Source organism: Lepisma saccharinum, chromosome 28 (assembly GCF_977018435.1).
Source record: "Lepisma saccharinum chromosome 28, izLepSacc3.1, whole genome shotgun sequence".
Classification (NCBI taxonomy): Eukaryota; Metazoa; Arthropoda; class Insecta; order Zygentoma; family Lepismatidae; genus Lepisma; species Lepisma saccharinum.
Window position 1 is genome coordinate 19695453 of NC_139256.1, and position 27777 is coordinate 19723229.

At 38.5% G+C, this 27777-nt stretch overlaps 1 protein-coding gene across 1 annotated transcript in view; it reads left to right on the plus strand.

Moving 5' to 3' along the window:
* Positions 1–10392, plus strand: part of Appl (amyloid-beta-like protein) — a 289430-nt gene extending 279038 nt beyond the window's left edge. Inside the window, exons 11-12 of the mRNA XM_083114100.1 lie at positions 1398–1544; positions 8183–10392. Coding sequence (XP_082970226.1) covers positions 1398–1544; positions 8183–8293 — 258 coding nt within the window. The 3' untranslated portion in view covers positions 8294–10392. The remainder of the gene's footprint in view (positions 1–1397; positions 1545–8182) is intronic.
* Positions 10393–27777: the final 17385 nt, after the last annotated feature.

Here is a 27777-nt window from a genome sequence, read left to right on the forward strand (position 1 = left end):
AGTGTCTTTCTTCAGTATTGGGAGATGAAATACAAGAGAGTAAAAAAAATGTTAAAACCAGTCTAAACAGGAAACAATTGACCGTTCCACTAACGTAATCATTGGACCTTCTTTTTATACCTTTTAGCCTTGTCATGTTTTAGGATTTTTACCACATCTTGTATTTAATCTTGCATCCTTGCAGGAGGGGTCAAGATCGATGCGAAAACTAGTACTGACAAAACAAAAGTGACTTTGTCTTGGTTGTTTTATGATGTTGAGGACCAGCGGTGTTTGCCATCCAAATGGCAACCCTCCTGAAGGTGAACCTTGTGGATGGGATATATAGCTAAAAGTAACAAAGGAAAAAAATCATTGGAGGACACTGAACCACATTTGAGTAGCAATGCTACCATCTCTTCATGAGGTTAAGTTGTTGGCCAACTTCTGTGGCAGAGTTGTTATCATTGCATGATATGACATCAGGGGTCCCATGTTTGAATTCCTGCATAGGCATGAATGTTCTTTGTGAGTGTCCCTTCGTCGGTTGCATCATATCCATCCTAATTTTTACAGTTAGTGAAATGTGGCAGAAGAGCACTCCTAATTAACACATTCGGGTCTGGCCTCATAATACAGCATTGTTACCTGTGGTCTGCGGTTTTTGGTTGTTTTTCAAAAAATCATAGAAAAAATATTTTTAATTTATTCTTATTTACCACATATTTCTTAAATCTACAAAACTTCCTCTTTTCAATGAATAAAAATTTGTTAAATTTTATTTTCATTTTCAGATGTGTTTTAATATTTTTTTCAGCAATGTTTTGTGAAGAAGAAAAAAGTACGACATTGTAACAAATGTTAATATAGAGATATTTTAAGTTCGTAATCTGGAAATTTCAATAATTAACTACATAAACTATCAATACATCTTTTGAATCTTGCATAAGAATACTTCTTATGTGCACATAATGAAAAATAATTACAAATCACAAGTAATTATATTTTGTATGAAAAAGTGGCTGCAGGACAGGACCAGACGATGTATCAGTTGGTTCTGCGTCATCTGTAAAAATTAAACAAATAAATAAATAAACTAAATAAATAAAATAAATTTTCATTTGACATACACTATACAAAATAATAAATGGAAAAACTAAAAATACATCAGTGCATGTAGGAGAATCAAGCAAGAGGCAAGATGAATAGACCCAAAAAAAATTACCTCTTCTCACTTCATTCATAAAATACTAGAGTTTGCAACACTGTTTTTTTTTTCTTTGTAAAAACAGCAGCACAATTGTAGTAACTGCATTTTCCAGTGTAGTACGATGTTGATCTGTACCTCAGATATGTTTGCTTTGTCTACTAATATTATTTTATTCCTGAAGCTAACATTGTACATATTGTTATTTCAGACATACTCTGTAAGGAGGGAAGTTTACCACAGAGAGAACAAGAGCATCTACTTCACTTTAGCATTTGCTGGAATCGCTCTCATGGGAGCCATGATAGTTGGAATTGCAGTTCTTCGGAGAAGGAACGCACGTTTGCCACACAACCAGGTACAAAACAGGTTTTCTTCATAGTTTGAAAGACTGGAACTTGAAACATTCTTTTGTCTCATTGTTTGAACGTGTTTAACTTCATAGACCTCTTTTCTCTTGGTAACTTGTAATATACTTTGTTCCCCTTTGACATACTGTTTAAAGCTGTTTGTACACAATCAAATTAATCGTGAACGAGTCAAATTGAATATGAACGTCGACAATTGAAAGTCATTGAAGAGCGTTCCTATTGGAAATCTTGAATGGTCTGGAATTGCACATGTACACGATCAAAGAAAAATTGAACAAGTTCACAGTTTACCAAAACGTGGCAATGTGTACGGCACAAACAAAAAATATATACTAGCGATTAGTCATAACTAAGATAATAATTTTGTTTGCAAAGGAGGATGTATGGCCATACTACAAACTCAAAAGAAATGTGATGATGTATTTTCTAGTCTAATACCAAGACACCAGAAAAACAATGTGAACACAAGAAAATAATTTTATAAAAATCTCATTTCCACAGATATATAGGTAGTTGTTTTTCATTGTGTTTATCTAAGCTTCAATTTAAGATCAACACAAAATATTATGTTTTACGGTTGGTTGTCGAATATACTTTATTGTCACATTACTCACCGCTGAAGAAATATCCATCATTCTTTTTTTTTTTTTTTTGTATAATTATGATTAAATAAATACAGAAATGTTCCACCGCTCCTCCTTTCCTTTCTCACAAGTCACAAGTGCGTGTTTCCACCACAGAATAGAAATAAAAAGCATTCTGTACCTCGATGCTTCTTTTCGATCATCGATTTCAATAGCATGTGCTTTGATTGGTTGACAGTCAGGCTTGGATGGCATTATTTAGAACTGGTCGTAAATAGAAATTCTTGGACCTAACCTTGCATCCAATGAGAAAAATGATGTGGTCTCTGACATCATTTCCTTTTAAGTGTTCAATTCAACGATTTGTTCAGGATTCATTTGATCATGTACAAACAGCTTTAGGAAATCTTTGACTCAAACATTGTAAATACACATCAGACATTAAAGAACAAAGATCCTTTTCAATGATTGGTTGTAAGGAAATTGCATGAACACAGACAACAAGAATGGATTCTTTCAAGAAACGTAACTTGCCGAAACGGCTGTAACCAAAATTGATTTTAAAGGTAAACATAAACCTCATTCAATGTTACTATGAAAATGAAAGAGAACTGCTTAGATTTTAACATATTACAAGAAAATTCACTTTTTAACTTTAAGCCAGAGCCATGTCCTTTTACTAAATTTAATTTTAAATCAAATATCCTTGAATGAATGAATGAAAGGAAGGGACCTAACTCACAAGAGGCATATTGTGTTTTTTCCAAGAAATAAAGTAATCTACATAACTAGTTACTTAAGGTAGGTGCAAAATCTTGAACAATATGTACACTACTTATCCTAAACAAAAATATTACACCTTCCCTATCATGAGTCTCATTCATGGGCATCCCGAGAGGGGGTTCAAACTGGCCCATCAACACACCCCCTTGGGAATTGGCACACAAAAGCAGATAGTTTCATGTTCTACAATCGAATCCAAAAAAATAAATGGATCCACACTTTTCAAAATTCCCAAAAACAAAGTTTTATGTGAGAGGTTAAACAATATAAACATCGACTAAAATACCCCCAAGCTTTTAAAGCCTTTCTTTTAAATGAGGTGTGTAACAATGAAAATAGCAACACTTTCTAAGTTGCCTGTTACTTGTGGTTTATTGAAGTTTTTGTGAATCATATGCAACCCACAGTTGAAAGATTTAAATACTGTGATGCATTGCATCATATAAGAAAATTGTATTTATTGTCTGTATTATTTAATATACAATAACTTCTATAATTTTCATGATGTAAAGAATTACCTACGTGAAGTTTTCTGTTCCTGAGTTGCACAGTTGGATAGTTTTTTCCGATCAATTTCAAAGGCTCACTGCTTTCATTCACTAAGGGTACGGTGTCTGGAAAGTAGTAGCACATCACTACTTTATTAGTTCCCGGGTAGTGATAGTTGCATTTTCTTCTGTTTGGCAGTGCTAGTGTGTGATCATCTGCCGTGCTTTCTGCTTTCTTCCTTCTGCCACAAGTGGCGTTGCTGGGTGGTGGTTGGAGGTTTGGCCCATCTGCTGCGTTGTGTTCCTCTGTGTGGTGTAGTTCCTGTTCTTTGTGTGGGTTGTGGGTCGAGTGGGGACACTCCATCTTTTCTTCTAGTGGTCTTGGACTTTTTGAAGGATGGGATGCCAAGTTGGGTGTGGGTCCATTGTCCATGTTCAGCTCTGGTTCCTGTTGGATGATGGCAAGGGTTTCTTTGATGGTGTTTTCTATGATAGAGTCTGTTGGGTGAAGTATGGATGTGGGGGAGATTTAGTGGTGATCCTGGTGTCTTTTTTGGCATCTGTTGTGTTTTCTTTGAACAGTTCTTAAACAGTACGGATGGTTCTGCCGATGTAGCTGTCGTGGCATGGGCATGTAGCCTTGTAGACACCAGGGGATGCAAGTTTGGGCAGGTAGTATCTCTTGAAGTTGGGTAGGATTCTTCCGATTTGGGTTACAGGTTTGTATGCAAATCTGATGTTGAAAGGTTTGAGGGTCTTGGATAATTTGCTTGATGTGGTGGTGTGGTATGGAAAAGCAATCCATTTGGGCTTGGGATTTTGGTTCCGGCTATCTCTGCCTCGTGTGTGTCCGAGCTGGGCTTCTGCTTTTGTGCTGGCGCTCGGTGTAACCATCGCTTAGTCCAATTTCAGTGATGCATGCTATTTCATCATGGAGGTCGTCTTCTGTGCAGCTGTGTGTGAAGGTTCTTCTGTAGAAGTTCATCCATGCTCCAGCTTTCTGTTTTGGGGATTGGTTGGATTTTGCGTGGATGTACTGGGTGCGTGAGCCTGGTTTCCTGTATACGGAAGTGATGAACTTGTCTTGGTGGTATCATCGGATGCTGAGGTCGAGAAACTTGAGGTGGCCATATTCTTCCTTTTCAATGGTGAATTTTATGTTGGGATGTATGTTGTGAGGGTTGTTAGGAGGCATAGGTCTGCATCCCGTTTGTAAATGATTAGGGTGTCATCAGCATATCTTCTGTATCTTATGTGAGCAAACTCCGGTTGGGTGAGTATTGATTTCTCTGCCACATGTAGTACAATGTTGGATGGGGTGCAGAAAGGGGGTTGCCCATCGCTAGGCCTCCTGTATGGTGGAAGAAACTGTCTTCGATGATACCACCAAGACAAGTTCATCACTTCCATATACAGGAAACCAGGCTCACGCACCCAGTACATCCACGCAAAATCCAACCAATCCCCAAAACAGAAAGCTGGAGCATGGATGAACTTCTACAGAAGAACCTTCACACACAGCTGCACAGAAGATAACCTCCATGATGAAATAGCATGCATCACTGAAATTGTACTAAGCAACTGTTACACCGAGCGCCAGCTATCCATGTGGTGCACAAAAGCAGAAGCCCAGCTCGGATACACACGAGGCAGAGATAGCCTGAACCAAAATTCCCAAACCCAAATGAATTGCTTTTCCATACCACCCCACCACATCAGGCAAATTATCCAAGGCCCTCGAACCTTTCAACATCAGATTTGCATCCCCTGATTTCTACAAGGCTACATGCCCATGCCATGACAGCTACATTGGCAGAACCATCACACACTGTTTAAGAACGGTTCAAAGAAAACACAACAGATGCCAAAAAAGACACCAGGATCAGACCTTTCACAGCACCTCCACACCAGAAACCACTCCATCTCCTCCACATCCATACTTCACCCAACAGACTCTATCATAGAAAACGCCATCAAAGAAACCCTTGCCATCATCCAACAGAAACCAGAGCTGAACGTGGACAATTGATAGGCACACCCAACTTGACTTCCCGCTCTTCAGAAAAGTCCCAGACAATGAAAAGAAAAGATGTAATGCCCCCACTCGACTCCATCCCCCCCTCCCTCCACTCACACAAAGAAGAACATGAACGTAAGGTGGCAACAGGAAACTTCATGTAGGTAATTCTACCATCTTGTTATTACAAGGGAAGTCATTAAATAACAGGAATTTTACTCTAAATTTCATGTACATTTAAAAACAACGAAAATTTGTATTTCGGGACTCAAAGGGTTCCTTAGCAACATGCCAGAAAGGTGTCGTGACGATCAAGAAGTATGTGCCTGTGCAATAGCTCGTACAACATGGCCGCTCCACTGTTGACTTGCACCGTAGAAGAGCAACAAAGTTATTCGTTTTATGTGGTCAGAGGGGGTGAAACCTTCAGAAATCTACAGCAGAATGAACGTTCAGTACGAAGACAATTGTTTAAGTCAGGGGAGAGAGTACTAAATTAACGAATTCAGTGGTCAATCTGCTGTTTCACTGTCTCAGTTGCATGCAAACTGGCCTCCCACTCAGGTGTTAATCACTGGCATCGTCTTCAATCTTTAAATAAATCTTTCCACCCATTCACACACTCTCCTCTGACTAAAACAATTGTCTTCGTACTGAACATTCATTCTGCTGTAGATTTCAGAAGTTTCACTCTCTCTGACCACAAAAAACTAATAACACTTCATTGCTCTTCTATGGTAACATATTGTAATGTGCGTATTACTCACAGCTAAATAATGAAGAACTTTAAAAAGATCTAAGATCAATTACTTACGTGCGTCAGTACGATTTGTCGATCAAAATAACGTTTCAGAAATCAAGACTGCCTCCTTCTTCAGGTTAATGCGTATTCTTAGGCACCAAACATGGTGTCACGTTAAGAAAGTGTTAGTCGAGGATACAGGTTAAAGGTTATGGTAAAAAAAAAACACTTACTGAAGAACCCGCATTGTACCTTTAACCTGTATCCTCAACTAACACATTCTTAACGTGACACCATGTTTGGTGCCTAAGAATACGCATTAACGTGAAGAAGGAGGCAGTCTTGACCTCTGAAACCTTGTTTTGATCAACAAATCGTACTCACACAGGTAAGTAATTGATCTTAGATCTTGTTAAAGTTCTTCATTATCTTCTATGATGCAAGTCAACAGTGGAGTGGCCATGTTGTACAAGCTATTGCAGAGGTACATACGAGGAAACAAAAAAAAAAAGCGATGTTTTATAAAAACCAACTGGCAACATTGATCTGATCGCTCTTGCGCAGTAACATCACTTGGTCCATTGGCTATCCAGCAACCATACTCTCGCTAGTCAGCTGTTCATTATTATGTGTGTGTTGGAACGTGTTAAAATGGCTGCGTGCATACACAATCCCGCCAGGTGAGAGGTCCGTTCTGTGATTCGATTTCTTCACGCCAAAGAATAAAAGTCTGCTCAAATTCATCGAGAATTGTGTGAAGTGTATGGTGACAGTATAATGAGTGAAGGAATGGTGTCACGCATTCAAAGAAGGCCATACAAATATCCACGATTCAAATTCAGCAAAGGCGAAAAAGTTCAAGCAAGCTTAATCTGTATGAAAAATTATGGCAACTGTGTTCTGGGACCAACAGGGCATGCTTTTAGTGGATTTCCTGGAACGGGGGAAACAATCACATCGCAAGCATACTGTTAAAGACTTTCCAAACTTGGACGTGTCATACAAAACTGACGACGTGGAATGTTGCGTTCAGGAATTGTGCTTCTCCATGACAAAGCCAGACCACACACTTCTGCCCTCGCTGTTCAGATGATTCAGAAGTTTGTATGGGAACTTTTTGATCACCCCCCCCTTATAGCCCGGACCGTGCACCAAGTGACTTTCACCACTTCCTGCACCTAAAAATGTGGCTTTCGTCTCAACAATTTGAAGAAACTGAGGTGTTGAATTGGCTGAACTCCCAGGCAGCGAACTTTTATGCAGAGGGTATAAAAAAAAGCTTGTGCCACGGTACAGAAAGTGCTTGGAAAATAATGGTGGCTATGTTGAAAAATGAAGTGGAAATATACATGTGCGTAAACCAATAATACAATGTTGCTAAACGTACTTTCTTGTTTCCTATAAAATATCGGCCCTTTCTTTTGAAATGCACGTCGTACTTCGACAAATTTTCATCGTGCATAAATCTACATGAAGTTTAGAATAAAAGTCCTGTTATTTAATGACTTGTCCTCGTATTTTATGTGGTTTTGATTTTGCAAAGCAAATGGCTAAATACTAGTTTTGTTTTCCAAAGCAAAACCTGTTGCAATCACCTACTTACAAACACTAAATACCTTCTTCAAGGAACATTTGCATTTTGCATTTTTTTATATTGGATCAATAGAATATTAGTTATTGGTAAACTTACATACTGTATATATATTTTTCCAAGGAAGCATTCAGACCAAAGCAACAACTAACATGTGACGCGAGTGGTTTCAGACTGAAATGACGCGGACACCTCCAGTCTGTGAAAAGCAACATGTGCAGTTTGTCACGTCATTTTGGTATGAAAGGTTGCATTTATTTCTCAAGGTTCATTTCCAGGTAACGCATGTTGCTTTGGTCTGAAAGCTCCCTGAAATAAAATGTGTAATGTAACCAATTGGCACTTAAATTTCCCCACAACTTCCTACTCCTTGCGATGCCATTTCCAATAAATTTAATGATTCTTTTTAATAATTTCCAGGGATTTGTGGAGGTTGACCAAGCTGCAACTCCAGAAGAACGACATGTTGCAAACATGCAAATTAACGGTTACGAAAATCCCACTTACAAATATTTTGAGGCTAAGGAGTAAATGCTGTAAACTGGAAGAGCTTTTCATCGCTCCTGCAAGAAGTTCATGGTGTTTTTTTTTTCTTTTCATATGCCTGATCAGTGACCCTTAGTTAGATTTCACTAAAACAACAAATGAACTTCTCAAGAACAATTAATGGCTTATCAAGTATGGTATCATTAATATGAAATTGGCTAAATAATAACTAGAGGAAGATAAACATCATTCTTTTGTATTGTGGTGGAAACTCTACAAAAAGGAAATGAGTGTATATTCATCCTTTTAATCATAGCTTCAAGCCATTCCACCTTTCAAAGATTTTATTCCAGTGTTTTTGTATTTCTTTCTGTCAAAAGCTGAAAGGGTGAAGTTTCGGAATTGGCTTACATGGAAGACAAGGTTATAAAGCATTCACCTCCAGTGGTAGTGCATAAAGCTGACAATAGGCTCATTTAAGGAAAATATTGAAAAATAGGGATGTCGCCTAAAGGGGTACAGTATAGTTTGTATATGTTGAAGTTTTGTATAAAGTTGGTTTGTAAGCTACAAAAAAAGTGTGGATCATCCATCATGCCGTCTGGTCGTACCCCTTTCGTGTACATCTCTGTCATGTCCAAGATTTTAAAAAAAAAATCACAAAGAGACACAGTAGTGTTGGTAGATGTAGCTGAAGTTTCTACATTTGATTCAGTTCAACACTCTTTTTTAATATTTGCCAGCTTTTGTAAGACAAAAAATAAAGGAAAATCACTCGTGTCCATTTCGTTTAATAAGGAAAAGTGTCCTTCCATGGTAGTTTATCCAAATGTAGTGCATTTATCTTCATGCAACCAAGTAAGTGGGGAAAAAAAAAACATTTGAAAAATGTATAATCTGCTAAATTCAATGATTGAACAGGATATATATCAGTATTATTACAACTGTGGAGGGAAGATTGTATGCTGTACATTTATCCATTTCATCGTCAATACTGTAAACTAGGTATAATTAATGGCTAATGAGTGAAGTCAAGTATTTTTTTTTACCTTAATTTGTTTGAGGACAACAGATATAAAAAATAATCTCCTTTTACATGATATTGTAGGAGATCAGTCAGTCTGCACCAAATATTCTTTTTAAAAAGAAACAAATATTAATTAAAACAACTTGTACAGGTAGACACATATTGTCACTTCTTGACATTTCTGCCAATATGAAAGTGTCTTAGTATTAAAATTTGTCGTATGCTGTGACAATTCGGTGTCTGTAGTAGTATTTAAAAATAATAAAGAAAATTTAAAAATATGTCTAGTGATTAACCATTTGGTGGAAAGAACAGTACTTTTTTTCATCTTTGGGGGGGAAGGGGGAGAAAAGTAACAGGCACTGCTCGTATTACACATTCCTTCATTGCTAATATTAGTTATTCTTGTCATAAGCTGTACAGTATGTCAGATTATAGCAGTTATACTTAGCAGACAATATCCCTTTAGCTGTATATCTATGTCTGGATCTCAAAATAATTACATTATCAATATTTATAATGTGTCAAAAAAAATTTAATCAGAATTCATTAATCAATGAAGGAATCAATTATATGTGCTTGTGAAGCAGTAACAATGTTCGTTTGCTTCAGCTATAGGGAATTGTTAATCAAACAGTGGATAGAGAAGCTACTGTTTTATTCCTTTCTGTAAACTTGTTTTTTGTGTGTAATATTCTTGTTTGTAGAAAATATTTGTCCAATATATATTTTTTTCTAGTTGCAATGGCCACAGAAAACTCACGTTGAGTTCTGTTGAGAGATGATGAAGGTCCAAAGTATAAAATATCTTTCACAGTGGCTTCTCTATCCATATTTCAAGACAATTAAAGGGAGATACCAACCCAACAATATTGAGTCCATTTATAGGTGCCATAATAATAATGTGTAAGATTTCCATGTGTTTTCTAGTGTTTACGTTTCTTCATTTTGTTTTGGTGCTTTCTTTGCGTGCTGGTGTAAGGGTTGGTGTTTACCTCAATATCTTTATTTATTCACTTGAATGTAGTGTGAATAAACAATCAACTGTATTATTCAGCATTGTGATCCGTGGCCATTGTAATTTTATCTAACAATAAATAAATGTAAGAGTTATTAATTTGCCTTTTTATTTGCTGCTTTGGAACCATAATTATCTTAGTGGTAATAGGTAACGGCAATGTTATCCACGTATACAGCACTGTGCCATGGAGATCAGCTGCGTTTTGTTCTGTTGCAGGGTGTTGATGCATTTTCAGTTATTACAATAGATTCCATAATGGTGGAAAATGAAATGTGGTGGTCTTCAGCTCGACCCTGTATTGCTTTCAGTGGAAGGGTGGTTGGGATTGTTTCCCCCCGGATTGTTGAGAAAGCAGTGTTAGAAGAGTGCTCTTGAGATTAGGAGGTACATTTACCAGTACGGAGTTATAAAAAGAAAAATAGTAATATTTATGAAATGTAGTGTAATATGTCTTCATCTTAATTTACATACTACGATATGTAAGTTGAAACCTTTCTCATCAGACACGAAGAATACTGAAACAGATTAAAAACTGAGAAGTCTAGAAGGGACTAATGTCTCTTAACAGGGCTGATATGGGTGATTTGCTGCAGCATTGTGCTAAGGGGTATTCCTGCAAATTGTCACATTATTTTCCTGAAATATCCTTTTTCTTCATGGAACTTCTTTCCAGGTTTAATTAGTTAATTTGCAAAGTTAGAAAGCTGATCTGTATGATATTGTCATTTATGTTTTACATATTTATGAATAAAGTTTTCTTCACATTGTCCGCTATATTTTTTCACCTGCATTTCTCAGGTTTCACATGAACACCACAAATGAAACCTGTAATGTGCCACCAGGAGTAAAAAGTTTCACATCAGAATATAGGTAAAGCTTTTATGCAAGCTTGAAATTTAATACAAGCTGCAAGATTATTTGATGATTCTGAACTGTAATCTTTTTGTTTGAGTATTTCACCCTTGTTGTGTTGCCACAGTAAATTGAAAAATTGGCCAAGTTTTGCCATTGAAGGTCTTTGATTTGAGCATTTCTTTGGGTGTTTTCCTTGTGCATCTCCATCGATTTCATTTGTCCTCATTTTCACGATTAGTTCGAGGTGAATAAAAGTGATAACAAAAATATGAATTCCTCCTTTGTAGTTGGTAGACTTCATTAAACCCCTACATGCGTGTCTGATTTCTACATTCTTATTGTTTACTTCCTCTTTGGTATATCCAATTTCTTCAAAGCTAAGATCTTCTGTGGCAAATGGTGTAGGATGTAGTGTCTCCAGAGATTTTTGTTGCTAGAGGACAGCTTGCTCTGCGATGACATTCATGAGCATTTCTACATTCTAATTTCTAAATATAGGAGAAGTATTTATTTTACACGAGAGCGCTGAACTAAGCTTATATTACATTTCTTGCATCTGAAGTGAAAGAAAGTAATAATTCTTTTCCCACAGTTGATGCATGCATCAGTTCAGATCCAAGAAATGTAATATAAGCTTAGTTTAGCACTCTCACGTAAAATAAATACTTCTCCTATATGAAGAAATTAGAATGTAGAAATGCTCATGAATGTCGTCGCAGAGCAAGCTGTCCTTTTTCCCACGATTGACGCATGTGCAGCATGCACTGCATGCGTTTACGAGACGCCTCTGATGTGTAAATTGGGAGGGAGGTAGAAGCGGGCAAAATGTGTATATAAAGGACCAGAGTGGAAAATGTGAACAGTAATTTATATTTTTACAATTTACCGAAAGTTTTCTGAACTTAACAGAAAAATGCCTATGGTAACTTTCATAGAATGCTATTAAGAGGTGATGTGGCACCATCTATTAGCAAAAGTATGAACTAACATTAAAAGAAATTGCAAAAGCATCCCTGGTACCTCAAGTCTGTAAGTTTGCCACTCCCAAGGCCCGAGTCGCAGGACGATCCCTCAAAGGATGTATATGAAGGGAGGTAGTTGTGGACTCTGCGAGCCTTGAAAGGCAGGTAGGGCCCTGGTAGGGGCTGTCAGGGCTCTGTTGAGCCAAAATAGGCTTGCATTTGCCCACAGAAAAAGAGGAGGTAGAATGGAAGAAGAGGATTTGGTAGAGTGGATGGGTACAGAAGAAGAAAGGAATTAAACCAGTGATTACTTTGTGGGATTTGAACCCACGACCCTTATGTCTAGGAGTGATGCCCTTACTGACTGCGCCACCAGCGTGCAGCCATGAATAGTGGGTGGAAAATCTGTGTAATGGATCTCATTCTATCGCTAGATTACTAAAGTGTGTTCCAGCCGTTTCCGAGAGGTAGTCTGGCCTATTCTCAATTACTAAAGTGCAGTAACTCTGACCATGGGGAAAATCCTAAGTGACACTTCACCATGCAAACAAGGCATGAAATCAGCTGGTTTTTCACATCGGCAGAGGTGGGTGTACATCACAGCACCGTGGGGAGAGTTCTTAGGAAGCAAGCAATTCATGATACTTCGTCCATGAGGAGCCAATGTGGGAGAAAACCCAAAACAAGTCCACGAGTTGTGCGCAAAATAACTGCATTAGCATTACGAAATCGACCATCTACCACAATATAAAGCCACTCTCGCTAATGTTGGTGTCACTGTGTCGCATATGACCATAGCCAGAACACTGAAGTAAGCGGGAATTTCAAGGAAAAGGCCATGTCTTGATCAAAAACATATTGATACAGTGGTGTGGCGTGACTTTTTCAAAAATGTTACCGGCTATCAGTACGACTATTATGCCTGCTATACGTTATCATCCCCCCCCCCCCCCCCCGGTAAAGAAAACATGTCTTCAAGCTGGATATTTTGTTCATTTCATTCTTGTTTTGCAATCATCACAGTGATTTAGCCACAAATACTCCTAGAAAGAACTACCACTCATGAGACAGTTACCACGAAAATCCAATGAATAGTGGTAGGCCCTTGTCAATTCTTCATCTGTGTCAGTTTCTTTGCAATGAGATGCGAAGGGGAAGAAGAAAAACACACTTTTCTTGGGTCAATTTGATGTTTGTGTGGTGTGCACTGAGCAGACAACACAACTCCGCTCTTTTGTTTAAGGGAATGGAAGCCCAGCTGTACGTACTACTGTTGCCAACTTAGCATTTTGGAGCAAGGTTTGTCCAAATCACGAATCACACCAAGGAAAGGAACTATATTTTCGTCTATTACCTAACTGGTCTCCTTTGTAGTTGAATCCAGCCTTGGCTCTGCAGTCTACCTCTAGTTGCTTCACAGAAATGGTATTCCTATTTTAGGTGGGATTTAGCTCTTTTCTGCCAATCCGAGGTGACAACACTGGCAGATCCAGTATGTCTGAACGGCAACAGGACCCCTTAACAGGCATATGAATAACCCCATAGCACACTATGCCCCAAAGTCCTTCCCCGCTCTTTCCTTGCATTGGCACCCTCTTCTCCCTTGTTGCCTCTTCAGGGTAGCGGAATGGCCTCCCCTTCTCTTCTTTCGGCTGCAGAAAAAATGTCCTAAGCAATATCTACTCGACGGCAACGGTGTTCATTAATGTATTTAACAATGTTGTCATTTTACTGAAACAACTTTTTAATTCTTTACATTTTGCTGTTGCCTGCTGTAACACCGGCTACATGCACGCCTCTGCATTGATAGGAGGAAGTTTTGCGAATGGAAACATGTAATTTTTTCTGACGAGAAGAAATATATGTTGACTGGGAATGATAGTGGTGTTTGCCTCTGGATGAGAAAGGATGAAGAACTGAAGAGTGGTTGCATTTTAGAAACACAAAAGTTCAGTGCAAGTGTAATGGTGTGTGGATGTTTCACCGAGGGGTGTGGGCAAGCTGGAAATTTGTACTGGAACAGTTAATGCTGAAAAATACATATCAATTTTATAAAAAAGGTTGTTACCAACTGCTACAGATTACTTCTGAAATGAGAATTTATATTATTTAATCTTCCAGGATGACAATGCTCTCTGCCACAGAGCCGGTGCAGTGAATGAGTGGTGTTCTGACATGAGTATTAACCGATTGTGGTGGCCACCTAACTCGCCAGATCTGAACCCGATAGAATTTGTGGCACCTCATGTCCCGTCGGCTGCAGGGAAAGCCCTTCAAGTCCAGGAGGGAACTCATGGAAGCCATTGTGGCTACATGGTACCATGAATTGGATGTGGACCTGCCAGCAACTTGTCTACAGTATACCACACAAGTTGGCTGCACTGAAGGCAGCTAAAGGGTGGCATACCAAGTTCTGAGTGCCATTTGTGTTGTAATAATTTTCATTGTTTCTCTTAATGTTCAGTGGGTTATTCCCTATTCATAGTTTGAGCAGATACATTGAGTTTTGCTAGCAAAAATTGTGGTTGAAATACGATTTATTAATAATGTCAGTTTGTTCAAAATCAACATGTAATGATTATTTTACTGAAAATAAAAAGAACAAATGACAAAAGGTCAATATCCAGGCTTTAATTGTTAACAGACATATAAAACAAGGCCCAGGATTAATCTAAAATAAAATGTGAGCGGTATAATTGTCTTACAGACTGTACTAACATATATCTCAAAGTGTCTACAATTTTGTGAAAATTAAATTCCCTGACTTTTCCAGGTTTTGCAGACATAAATTTACTTGTAACTGATCAGAAGACAACTATGTTTAGTTTGCGATAACAATTATTGTTCTTACTATGAAATGAATAGATTTACAGGAACTCTTTATCATACAAATCGCTCATTCAAATACATGTATTTCGGCAAAACACACGACTAATCTTTTGACGTCATCAGGTTGTGGCCTGTATACGGAGTGTACACGAAGCATACGCATCTCGGAGGCCCCAGATTAGCCTGGACAGTCCTGATTTTTTAGTGCTGTCTGGGGTTTTGAGGATCTGAACATGACGTATACCGGTATTGAATATTCACAACCAATTTTTAAGGTGTTTCATGTACGAACCAACATTTCTAAAATGGCTGAGTTTGTTATGTCTTTGCCTGGAACATCTGCTCCAGTTGATAGAGTATTTTCAATTATGGGGAATATTTGGTCTGCAGAAAGAGGTAGACTTCTAGTATCCACTGTTAAACATCTGCATAATGTTAAAATTAATTCAGAACTTTCCCATGTTGTGAATTTTATGATGTTATTAAAACAAACAAGCCATTTCTGAAAAGAAAAAAAAAACAGAGGTTTCCTAAACATCAGAAAATGTATTATTCAATTAAACATTTGAAAGTTAATGCATTGATTTTAGAAAATAATGTTAATATTTTTTCTTGTACAATTTATAGTTTAATGTTCCAATAAAATGTTAAGGCTTGTAAGCAATTTCAATTTTTTTGTAAAAAAAAACCTGCTTGATCGCGAATATGTCCTGGGTTTGACCCAAAAAAATATGGTAAGCCTAGGTTTGATTGATTGATTGATTTGTTGTTTAAGTCCACTTTATGCACAGTAAGGCTAATCGGGACTGGACCTACAGTTTTAAAGTGGGATACAAGGCAAGGACTGCTGCCACTGCACCATCGGGGAGGCCTAGACAGGGGGACTCGAGGGGCTGAAGCACCCCAGGAATCCTACAACTATCTAATTTAAATAGTGTATAGTGGTAATTACTTTTATTTTCATTAGCAGGATTAAATAAATTGTATAGTAATTTTTAATAAACTGAGAAATTCATCTTCATGGCTTCTACCCATTCACTTTTTCGCCTTTAGATAGTGGCTGCTGAGCAGGCTCCCGTGGCGGAGTGGTTAGCACATCGCGCTACAAAGCCAAAGGTCCCGGGTCGTTTTCTCAAGACACTATATCGTGTCGCCTCGGTCTGTTGTTACCACTTGCACGATGAATGATTTGCTTCAGACTGAAGTGTCCTATGTCGCTTCGGTGTGATGAAGCTTTCAGAACTAAGCGACAAGAGCAGGGCTGAATTAACCTATGAAGGGCCTCAACCAAGAAAATATTTTAACCTGCTGGCTATGCTTGTGAAAAATTACATAAGTTGTATTTTAAAAATAAAAATAAAACCAATATTGTCGTATGTCTACACTCTTCTGGATCCATTTGTAGCACAGCTCTCAGTTGATCTGTTTGTAGATATCTGAAGCTCAGTATACTTTATACCATGGATTGATTTGGCTGTGGTGTGGAAATAAGGCACACTTATTCAAACAATCAATTCTCAGATAAGATCAAGATAATAACTAATCTTAGGAAGTACAAAACTTTCTGTCGCTAATAACATCGTATTAGAATTGTGAGTTTTTGTAGTTTTCTCATCACTCGCAGACAGGATTTTTCCCTATGAAACTGTCGCAAAGAGGTTCAGTATTCTAAATGAACTTGCAGTGGCAACTCCATCACAAATTACATCTGCAGCTTGCGAGCATCTACAAGGAGGATCTGGAACCCTCGCTAGAGAATGAGCTGATACAGTTTGCACACCTAGTAAGCAGTAGCAATGTAGAACATCAGGAAGACATCCCAATGGAACTCTCTATGTATAATATTGTATGTAAGGACCCAATCAATCAATTTTGCCTTGGTCAGCAATTTAATGTTTTGTTAAATTTACGTAGTGGCATTGTAGGAAAATACGTCTTCTATGACGTATAGAGCCCGGAAGTTTGGCAAAATGCCTCTTTTTATCTACTGCATATATTGATAAATTTTTTTCCGGATATACGTTTCTTATGTTGTTTCGAATGTTTTAGAAGCCTTTTCATTTTGCCTACTTTGCCTATTTGGGACCCCACTGCCTATTTTTAATTATAATGCCTTTTTTTGCCTTTTTCAATGAAATTTGACCATTTTTTTAAAAAAAATGTGTATATAAATTATTTTTCTCCGAAAAAACGTTGTTGGCATTTATTTTTCTTCCATTTAGTATGTGAGTAATTTTCGTCTTATTTAACTAATATTGAACTCATGCATGTTTCAACATTGCTGAAGGAGAAAAGTGTGAGAAAAATGTACGTGGGCAGATCGGAAAGTAACGCATAATTTTTTTTCGCAAAAAGTTTAATATGTAACAAAAACCAAACAAATCACAAATGAACTGACATCTTTGACCTACTTTTCTACACAGTCACCAAGTTTCTGAACACATTTCTCCCATCGTGGTACACTGGCGAACTTTAAAAAAAGATCTCCCTCCTCTTAGTTAGATTGGAAGGTAGTTGGAAACACTTCATGGCTCCGTATTGGATAAGAAAGTGGGGGAAGGCAGTTGCAGACAAGGCCATCACTACCCTATGCGCACGTAAACTTGTTTCCGGAAAGATTTCTGTTGGAGTCGTGTCAGGCATGATCTGGGCAGTTTGTGGAAGAATTTTATGTTCCTACCCCCCCCCCCCCCCCGCTCTCTGTGTATGTGTGTGTGTGTGTGTGTCGCGGGCGCGCCGACACCCGTTTCTTTTTAAGTTTGGCGTATTTTTATTGCATCGACTAATTGCTGTTATGGCTGGGAATAATCCAGGTTAGCAATGGGCAAATAAAAAAGTATAAAAAATACCAAAATTCCTGGCATGAGTAGTTAGTAGTAGTAAAGGTTAGGTAAAGTTCCTCGTGCGTATAGCAACGTGCCATGAAGGCACATTTAGGGGACGTGGTAGTAGGGCACCGAGCTCGTCCATTTTGGAGGGGATACGATCAGCACCACGCTCCAGCCGCCTTTTTTTCGCCAGGGTTGTAGTAGAAATGAGAAAATAGAAATGTTTTACATTCTGCGTATGTGACAGTATTCTTTGGATATTGTCCCTGAAGTATCTGTTGACATCCTAACCAGCAGTTCTTTTCAGGATAAACTAGTTGAAGGGCGCGAGTGGTTCCTGAGAAGTAATGAACATATCACAGAATGCGCACTAGTTTAGCTCACGTTTCTTGGGAGGAGGGGGGGGGGAGAATGATATACAAATTTATTCTACGAATGCTTACGTCATTGTGACCATGGAGTGTATTTTGCAGACTAACATGGATCTGGCGTCTAGACACAAGGAGGAGTTTGCGCTGTGCACTACGTTTGTGATTGCCTTTCACAAATTTCATCTTAACACACCTTTCATCCTTATCTATGTGATTACTCAAAAATGGAAGAAAAGCGAAGTAAAATAAATAAATCAATTGGTCATTGTGTCCCTGCGTTTTTCAATATTTCTTCCTGGTCGAAAATTAATGTTTCACCCATGTAATGCATCACTATAGTCATGTGAATTTGCATCACTATAGTCATGTGAATTATTATTTTCCGTCATCATAGTGTGCTTAATTATTCCTTAAAGCATAGACTTTAACGCTGTTGTCCTTAGTGTAAACGATCTTAACTGTGTGGAAGTTTTTTATGTAGGCAAAAAAATGGTTAAGAGTAAATCCCAATTGATTTGTATAAAAATTTAAAATATTATAACTCTGACATGACACATATTAACTGTTCTGATGTAGTTCACTGTCAAGGAACGATTTCTCCTAACTAAACAGGATTCCGGCCTCCGCGGTAGAGTGGTTAACACAGCTTGCTCAAACACCGTCTTGGCATTGTGTTCATTCGGTGTTCATTGTGAGTGTCCCTTCATCATTTCATCGCTCATCCTCATCGTCGCGTTTAGCCAGAACTGGCAGAAAAGCGATGTAAAATAAACCAAATCAAACATAAATAAGAAGCTTAAAGGAAAAATATTCCATTACCAAAAATTATATATATATATAAAATACAGTAATTACTTTGTTGACACTGCAGTTTTTTTGGCAGTGTGTAGCTGTCTTAGGGTCGTATGTTCGAATTAGCTGACCTCAAAATATACGAAGAGTGAACGATTAATGGAAATGGGGATGCACATTTCTATTACTTTAGAAAGCATTCAGTCGTAAATCCTGTGGTCACAGTGTGATTTTCGTGCTAGGAAGGGAGGGTTCCTGGGACATCAAATAGGTCGACGTTTACTTATAACATTACGAGGGTATGGATTTCTCTCAACAAGTGCAACAAATGTTTATGGTCATGGAAATTATTTATACAATTTGTTTGAGTAACGTCGCTTTCTACCCCTTGAAATTAATGGTGACTGGAGATGAAAAGCCACACGTAGCAGATTGTAACGTGCTTTGAAGACAGAGGTCTTAAGTTCGAACCATGATTAAGGCATGTTTGCCCCATCACATTCATGTTATCAATTGGTCATTCATTAAACAAGAGGGAAAAAGACAACGTAATATGTCCTAAATAGAAAAAAATTCAGAAAAGGGACAAGGGAATGCATATATCGTGCCGAGCCGAGGTTGTGTGTTGCAAGACGGAAATGTGTAACTATTATCGCAAGAGCACGTTCAATTATATTAGAGCAGAACCATATATCACACAATACAGGTGAAATTGTTGTAGGTTGACGTGAATTGTTAATCTGCCTACACTCCACTTATTATTACAATTTTGAGGGTCTTCATAACAGAGTGCTTTGCATACTGCTCTATGAAACCGGAGACCCTATGTTCTATTGATTGATTGATTGATTTGCTTTATTTTACTTCGCTTCTTGTGCCACTTTTGGCTAATTTGCAAATATGAGGGAAGCCTCCCCGATGGAGCAGTGGTAACATCGTTGCCTTGTGATCAAGGGTTCCCGGGTTCGGAACCCGGATCCCACTTCAAACTGTAGATCCAGTCCCGATTAGCTCTACTGAGCATAAAGTGTACTTCAAACACAAACTCAATCAAATATGGGGATGAGTGACGACATGATGAAATTGATGAATGGAGACTCACAAATCCATGCCCAGGCCAGGATTCGAAGGCGGGACCTCTGGCGTCGTAGCGTGATGTGTAACCACTCTGCCACTGGGGCCGGCATCTATTTTCGAAGGTTTGGTAATATTTAACAGCTTATTGTGTTCGTGCATTTTTTCTGGTCACTCAAACATTCGTCCTTATCGTTGAAAGTAAATAAAGGGATTTAATATGGTCGTAAAAATAGCACGTCACGTGCCGAAAGAAACTACCTTCTTTGCTCGTTTTCTTTTTATATTTGTTTTAGAGCTAATGACAAAAGAGAGAAAAGAAACGAAAAAATGAACAACCTATTTTCATTCATGAAGGAAATAAATCGCCAGCTCAGATCCTGATTTCTTGAGAGCTCAAAATGGAGAACAAATATTTCTCCTGAGGCCGAATGACCACAGAAAGAAACGCTGTGCTTATTCCTTGATGACTCATGGTTAACATTGCTCTCCTGTGTGGTGTTCACGACTGACAGCTGTACAGCTCTTCCTTATCTTGCATAGAGTTTCGGCATTGACGATGCAGTGTTTCCAATTCAATATCAGTTTTTGTTTGTTTTGTTTGTAAAAGGTGAGGTCTCAGTGAGGCCTTACTAAAGTTTTAGACTGTACCAGTTTCAATATGCCCTGTTCGTAGAAGTCCGTTTGGTTGGAGTTTAGCCATCTGCGGACTGCTGATTTCACTTCCGCATCTGTCGCAAAGTGTTGGACGGTCAGGAATTCCATCTTGGGACCAAACAGAGGAAAGTCCGATGGTGCCAGGCCCGGACTGAATGGTGGATGCTCGAGCACCTCCCACCCAAATTCGGTGAGTTTCTCACGAACAGGAGCAGCAACATGGGGACGGGCATTTTCACGAAGAAGTTTGACACCATCAGCATGAATGTTGCGGCGTTTGTCACGAAGGGCACGACGCAACTTAACCAAAGTTTTAATGTAGACTGCAGCATTCACAGTGGTCCCGTGTTCAGCAAAGTCCACCAATAACACACAAAACATGTCCCAGAACACTGTCACAAGCACTTTCCTAGCAGATTGAGTCACTTTGAATTTTTTTCGTACTGGGGAACCATCATGTTTCCACTCCATAGAGGCCTGCTTGGTTTCGGGCGTGTAGTGGTACGCCCACGACTCATCACCAGTGACGATTTCTTTCAGAAAGTCATGCCCTTCTGCGGCGTAACGCGTTAAGTGATCCATGCTTGTCATCATTCGCTGGCCCTTGTGGTGGTCTGTCAGGATCTTAGGCACCCAGCGAGCACTAACTTTACGGAATTTCAACGTGTCATGAACAATGTGGTACACCGCACCATAGGAAATGTTGAACGTATGCGATAAGGTTCTCAGGTGCACACGCCGGTCGTTCACAATTGCTGCCTCAATGGCGCGGATATTCTGCGGAGTTGAAGCTGTAACCGGCCGCCCGGAGCGTGGCGAAACACTAAGGTTCACACGGCCCTCTTGAAAGAATGCACACCACCTGGAGACATTGCTACGGTCCAGACAGTCGTCCCCACGCATGTCCCTGTGAATTTCACTCGGTGTATGGTCTTTGGCTCACAAAAATCGAACCACACTTTGCTGCTCTTCACACGTGGACGACAGTAACATGCGCGCCATGTTTGTTTCGTCGTTCAGGCTTCTCTCGCTAGAGCTGCAGAGGGGAAAAAAATACCCTCTGTGGTGCAAACTTCAAACTCTCTCGTCGTACAATTTCAGCATTCCAGCTGCAATATCTGGGGAGAAAAAAAATATTGTGCGTTACTTTCCGATCTGCCTAGTATTTCATGCTCAATCAGGATATTGCCTCTCGGTTAACATTTCCTTGTGCATGATTGACTGCTGAAGTGGACAGGTTGATTTCGAACACAAAGAAGACATTTCTGAAATCTCCCTCTCGAACCCGAAAATTTAAGGAAGTTGCATCTGAGCTTAGTTTACCTCCGCAACCAGTCTTGACCAGATGGGGAACCTGGATATCAGCAGCTATATATTGCTAACGACCTTGAAAAAATCAGTGAGGTGATAGATGCTCTTCCAGAAAATGAAGCGGCTTCAGTGGAAAAACTCCTGTGCTATTCAAGTTTATTTTTGCACATTATGGTGCATTGCCAGAGACAATTACAATTATAGCATCCATGAAAATCTTCGAGGAATCTATGCAGCATATGATGGAAGTGCCAGGAGAAAACGGGTCAGCTGTTGCGGAAAAGTGCAAACGGGTAGTGAGTGCAAATGAGGACTTGAAACAATTGAAAACAATTTGTGATATTCTAAAAGGTGAAAATGCTGTTACCAAAATGAGTCCAGCTACATTAGCTTGTTTATGTATGCTCCAATAACTTCTGTCGAAGTAGAAAGATCATTTTCTATTATGAAAAACATTCTCTCTGACAGACGACTATCAATGAATGTTGAGAACTTTAAAAAAACACATTGTAGTTATGTGCAATCAAGACGGAGAAAATTGAAATGCTCTTCCCAACGTAGATTTTAACATTTTGCCAGAAATTATAGAAAAAAGTAAGTGACTTCCAAATGTGTCTTTTTTCGGTTTATTTTGCCTTTTTTTTCATTTTTAGTGCCTATTTTCCACATTATAAATGCCTTTTTGCCTGCCTATTTTAACGAAAATAAATGCCTGAACTTCCGGGCTCTAATGACGTATATAAATGTGAATGGTTTCACTTTTGCCCCTTAAAGTATTCAATGGCAGCTGTGGAGTGGAATCCCCAACATCAATCAGCTTTCATTAAGAAATTGTTAAATATACAGTGATGTCGTAATTTTAATCTTAATGTTTGTGGTGTTTGAATATAGTAAGGTACTTCTATAATGTTTTCTAATAAATTATCGTTTGATTTTGTCAGGGACGTAGCTAGAGTCGTTTTCACGTTCAGAAGACACAACGGCGCTTATGGAGAAACCGTACAGTGTTGCCAATACAGCGCTAGCTCATGTCGCCGGGAAATGATGACCTTCCTTCACAATGAAGGTGTTACATATTTTGTATATATAATGATAATTATATGTAATTATTAATATTAATATTATACTGTGAACGTTACAGTTACCCTTTTTACTATGATCCATTGCGATCACTACACACGCGAGTGTAATGCACGAATATGGCACTTCAGAAATCACTTATAAAAGTAAAGATCACTGAGCGCTCACACAACTGAAAACAGTTTTTCGAGAAAGGGAAAAAGTCTAAACAGACCAAAGCAGATCTCTCACTCAAGTAAGGGGACCCTGGCACATGGGTTAGATTCAAGTTGCAACCCAAACAAACAAATGAGTTATGGCCCACGTGAACTGATAAGACGTGAATGACTCAAGCAAGGCATGTTGTTACGTACCCAATAGGACCAAGTAATGTGAATAGTTTGCCAAAGACGAATAGAGATGGCAGCACCAGGCGTGCAAGGTTAAGAATTGGCATAATATATATGAATAACTATAAATAAGAACAAAGGAAATTGGAAAGATGAAAAACAATAGAATATATTATAAGAAGACAAAAAATAAATATGAAAGAAGTAAATTAATATATATATCTTATAAATCAAATCAATGATCACATGTAAGTTAATATGAAAATTAAGGAACTCAAAGCACTGATACAAGTTTGTGTCTTTGAACAGATATTGCATCTGTATGATTGATTTACCATTCCTATAGGGGAAATTTTGTTTACATCAGTGGCGAGCGCGTTCTGATCGACGCCCCACAGCACTTTTTGGTTGCGCAGTTTAACTGTAGCACCTACTTGGATGCGCATGTCAATCGGCTGCACCAAGTATACACTCTGTTGTACCTAGTTAGTGGTGGCGCGTTCCAATTGCAGCCCCAAGGGAGGATATTAGTATTATTCCCAAAGCTTGGAGGAAAAAGTTGGAAAAGGATAAAGGAATTCGTTAAATAGTCAAAACCGAAATCAATTGAAATCCAGAGGGAAGTCCAGATCCTCCATATCCAGAAGGAAGTCCAGATCCTCAATATCGAGAAGGAAGTCCAGACTGAGAAGGAAGTTCCGATCCAGGCCGTCCATCAAGAAGGAAGTCCCGACCCAGAACGTCCATTAAGAGGGAAGTCCAGACCGCCCATTGAGAAGGAAGTCCCGATCCAGATCTGCCCACTACGAAGGAAGTACATATAGAAGAATATCCAAATAAAGAAAATAAATAATAAAAAGAATATTGAGATGAAAATTGATTGTAACGAGAAAATTATAGAAGAATGTAGCTTATCATGTAAAATTCTTACTCCATGTATCCTGTGTTTAAATAATATATTCGTTTAAACGTCTCCATTGGAAGGCATCCTGTCTGGTTTCGTTGTCTACAAAGAACCCTACCCTGTAGATAAGCTAGCTGAGTTTTAAGATTAAGGTTTATGTACCTTTGCACCAAATGAAGGTAGCAATGTCATATTTCTATCTTGAAGCCCCATATTTTGTCACGTGTTGGAAAGCCTTTCAAAGGGTAATATGGTGTCTATGAATTTATGTGTACCTTGTAAACTGAAAGGTGATCTTCATTTCAGTATTAATGTCGACAGTAATGTGAACAAAAACAACGTGTATTTGCGACAGCACTAATGTTGCTCACAACAGCAGCATTGGAAATAATTGTCAATTATTAAATTTAAGTAATTTCAATTCTATTATAACAAACTGCATGAAGTTCATATTTTTACTGAATGGAAATAAAATAACAACTGGAAAACTTGGTTGTGATTAGCCGGAATGCTGCGGTGAGTCAGCTCAAGATGGCCAGACAACGTCTCCTTACTTCGCGCGCTGTTCGGGTTAAAAAGAAACTCCAAATGCATGGAAGTAATATTTCTGGGAACCTTTGAGTGGTTATAAAAAATAATTTCATTATTTTCTCCACAACTTTGTCGCTGAAAGTTTTTACTTGGAATTACAGATCAAAAAATGGCCAGCGATGACATTTTCTACTGCACGAATATAAAAAATCTCGACATACTTTATTTGAATATTTTTTAATGCAAATATGCTTTAAAGTATTGATAAATTCTGAGTACCACCGTCACCTATGACAATTAAAAAACAGTGTCAATTTTTTTCATAATGAAAGTTTCAATTTTACGGCATGTTTCAACGTTAGGAATGAAAACAATGTAAAAATTGTGTTTTCACAGAAAATTTGCGTTTTTAATTTATCTAAAAGTATGTAAGCAAGTTACCAGTTTTTTGTGTTCACCATCGTATTCTCTACAAAATTTCCTGCAAAACTGCAGGTACCGATTTTACTTAAGCTAAATTTGTAAATCCAGAAATTTCACAACAGCGCGCTCGTATTTCCCATAAGAAAAGCATTGCCCATAAGAGCCCATTGTGTCTTCTGAACGTGAAAACGACTCTAGGTTGATCAGTTTGGGGGAAAGCAAATGTCAGAATTTTCTCGATCAAACCATAAGAAAAATAAGACATTAGGTTTAGCTTTTTAAAATCCTGCAGGACGTTTAATACACGATATATATATATATGCATATATGAAGGGTAGGTGGGTACAAGGAGTCAGCGGCGCAACCACATTTTTTTTCTCGGGGGCGCTAAGCTAGATCCATTGGAGTTGCCAGATATTTCTATTGGAGGTCAGCTCAATGATAAAACTTTAATAATAATAATAATTGAGTACTAAAAGTGTTAAACGTTGTAAGTGCCAAAAGCGAAAGTGTTGGGAAATCGCATCGTTCCGCACCTCAGTCCGTAAGAACGTGCACACTAGTGACCTCTTTACACGCCCTTTGAACTACTTAGAGGGCTACCAGCCACATTTCACGTTTACCACATTATAAAGCATGGCACATTTCACAGTTTAACGTGGAAAACGGTGTTTCAATTATTGTGGCACTTACAGCGTTTAGTGAGTGAGCGTAATCCGGTCTCGAAGTCCTACAACGGCTGGGGGTTGGTTGGGTCGACCACCCGTCCCCCTAGTTTGGCTGCAGATCTCCACGCCCTCCTGGTGGCCCGCGTGGGAGGGAGGCCAGCAGTCGGTAGGTAAGCCAGGGCCCAATATTGGGCTGTAGCGCTATAGGGTTACTTTTAGTAGTGTATTATCTACTGTGGGAATAAAAATTAATTATAGATACTCGAGTTTGAACTCCAATTTCAAATTAACCAGTAAAATCCTTTGCGCACCAGTCCATGAAGGGCCTAGGCTTACCTACCGACTTCCGGTCTCCCTCCCACGCGTTCCTTCGTCACCTCTAAGCGTGGAGATCTTCAACCGGAATAGTCGGGGGGTCAGCCCGACGTATCAGTAGTCCTGCATAGAAACGAGTTACATCAAAATTCAGCTTATTCAATTCTGCGTGGATTACATGCAAACCTATTTTTTTCGAGTATGCCTTTTAGTTTTAATCGTCGTGAGAAGATAATAATAATAATAATAATAATCATGTGCCGTTTTCTTATTTTTGAAAACGATCGCTCTCTGAAATTGTATAAATAAGGAACGGGTGGTCCGATCGTAATGAAATTTTATTACGGTGCAGACAGAAAGGTTTTAAAAACAATTCTTACTTTTCAGATTTTTAAAATTTGTCAAAATGACTGCTCTTATCAAATTTGTGAGAAAAACGTTTTCTTAGTATTAGTGCTACAAATACAATTTTGGTCTTGTTTTGAAGCAATTTTTAAAGCATCGTTCCCCCCCCCCCCCCCCCCCACCTACAGACACCCAAATGAAAAGATTTCAGTGTTGTTTCAATACAGACGAAAGAATTTTAACTATTTCATGGAAGTCACAATTTAGCACGAAACTTAAATTTTATTTATCTGTGTCCGCACGTGCAAATACTTGAATCCTCTATAAAGTTTCCGTTTGAAAATTAAGCACGATTTGCATCTAACGTTATAATAGATCAGTTCTCGCCTTCGCAATTAAATAGATAGAACAGAGATGCTAAGTAATGAAATACAATCTGGAAAGGGGTGTTATATTGGTCATAAATCCTACATTGGACTTCATTTTTTTTCCAAAATAAGTAATTGTAACTATTTTGCCCCATTTTCCAACCAATGTTGACATTTAATATACTTTTTCAGCAACCTAACCTCCGTTAAAAACTTTTGGGTGCGCCTAACCACGCACGCACACACACACAGACAAACAGAGAGAGATATAGGGAATATTAAGAAAGCTCTCTCTGAAAAAATATGCACGTGGAAGAAAGGTCTTCTTGAGTTCAAAAAATATATATATAACTTTCCTTATCACTGCCATGAGTTCGTTACCCATACACGTTAGATCAGAAACCAGAAAAGTGATGTGAAATGGCAAAAATGTCAATTAGCATAGTGAGAAAACTGATAAAGAGGTTTTGTGAAATTTGCACCTTCTACAGTCCTCCTCCCCCATAGAAAGAATATTTTTCAAAATGAACACACACACATATACTAGGTATATAGTCATTTTATAGAAAGTGTGTAGTAATTCAGTTGGTAGATCGTCTGACTGCCACGCATGAGACCGGGATTCGATTACCGGGTGAGTGACCTCAGGCACGAATTTTTCTGAATATGCCCCTTCACAAAATGGTTCTGGAGCTCCATCAACATCTATTTGGTACATCCAGTGGGGATTAAAGGAACCCAGTATGTGATCAGTTAAAATTTACTTCGCTCAAATGTAATTCAGCCACATTCCCGCATTTTGAGGCTCTTTCCATTTACGATCGCCTAAAACTAAAAAT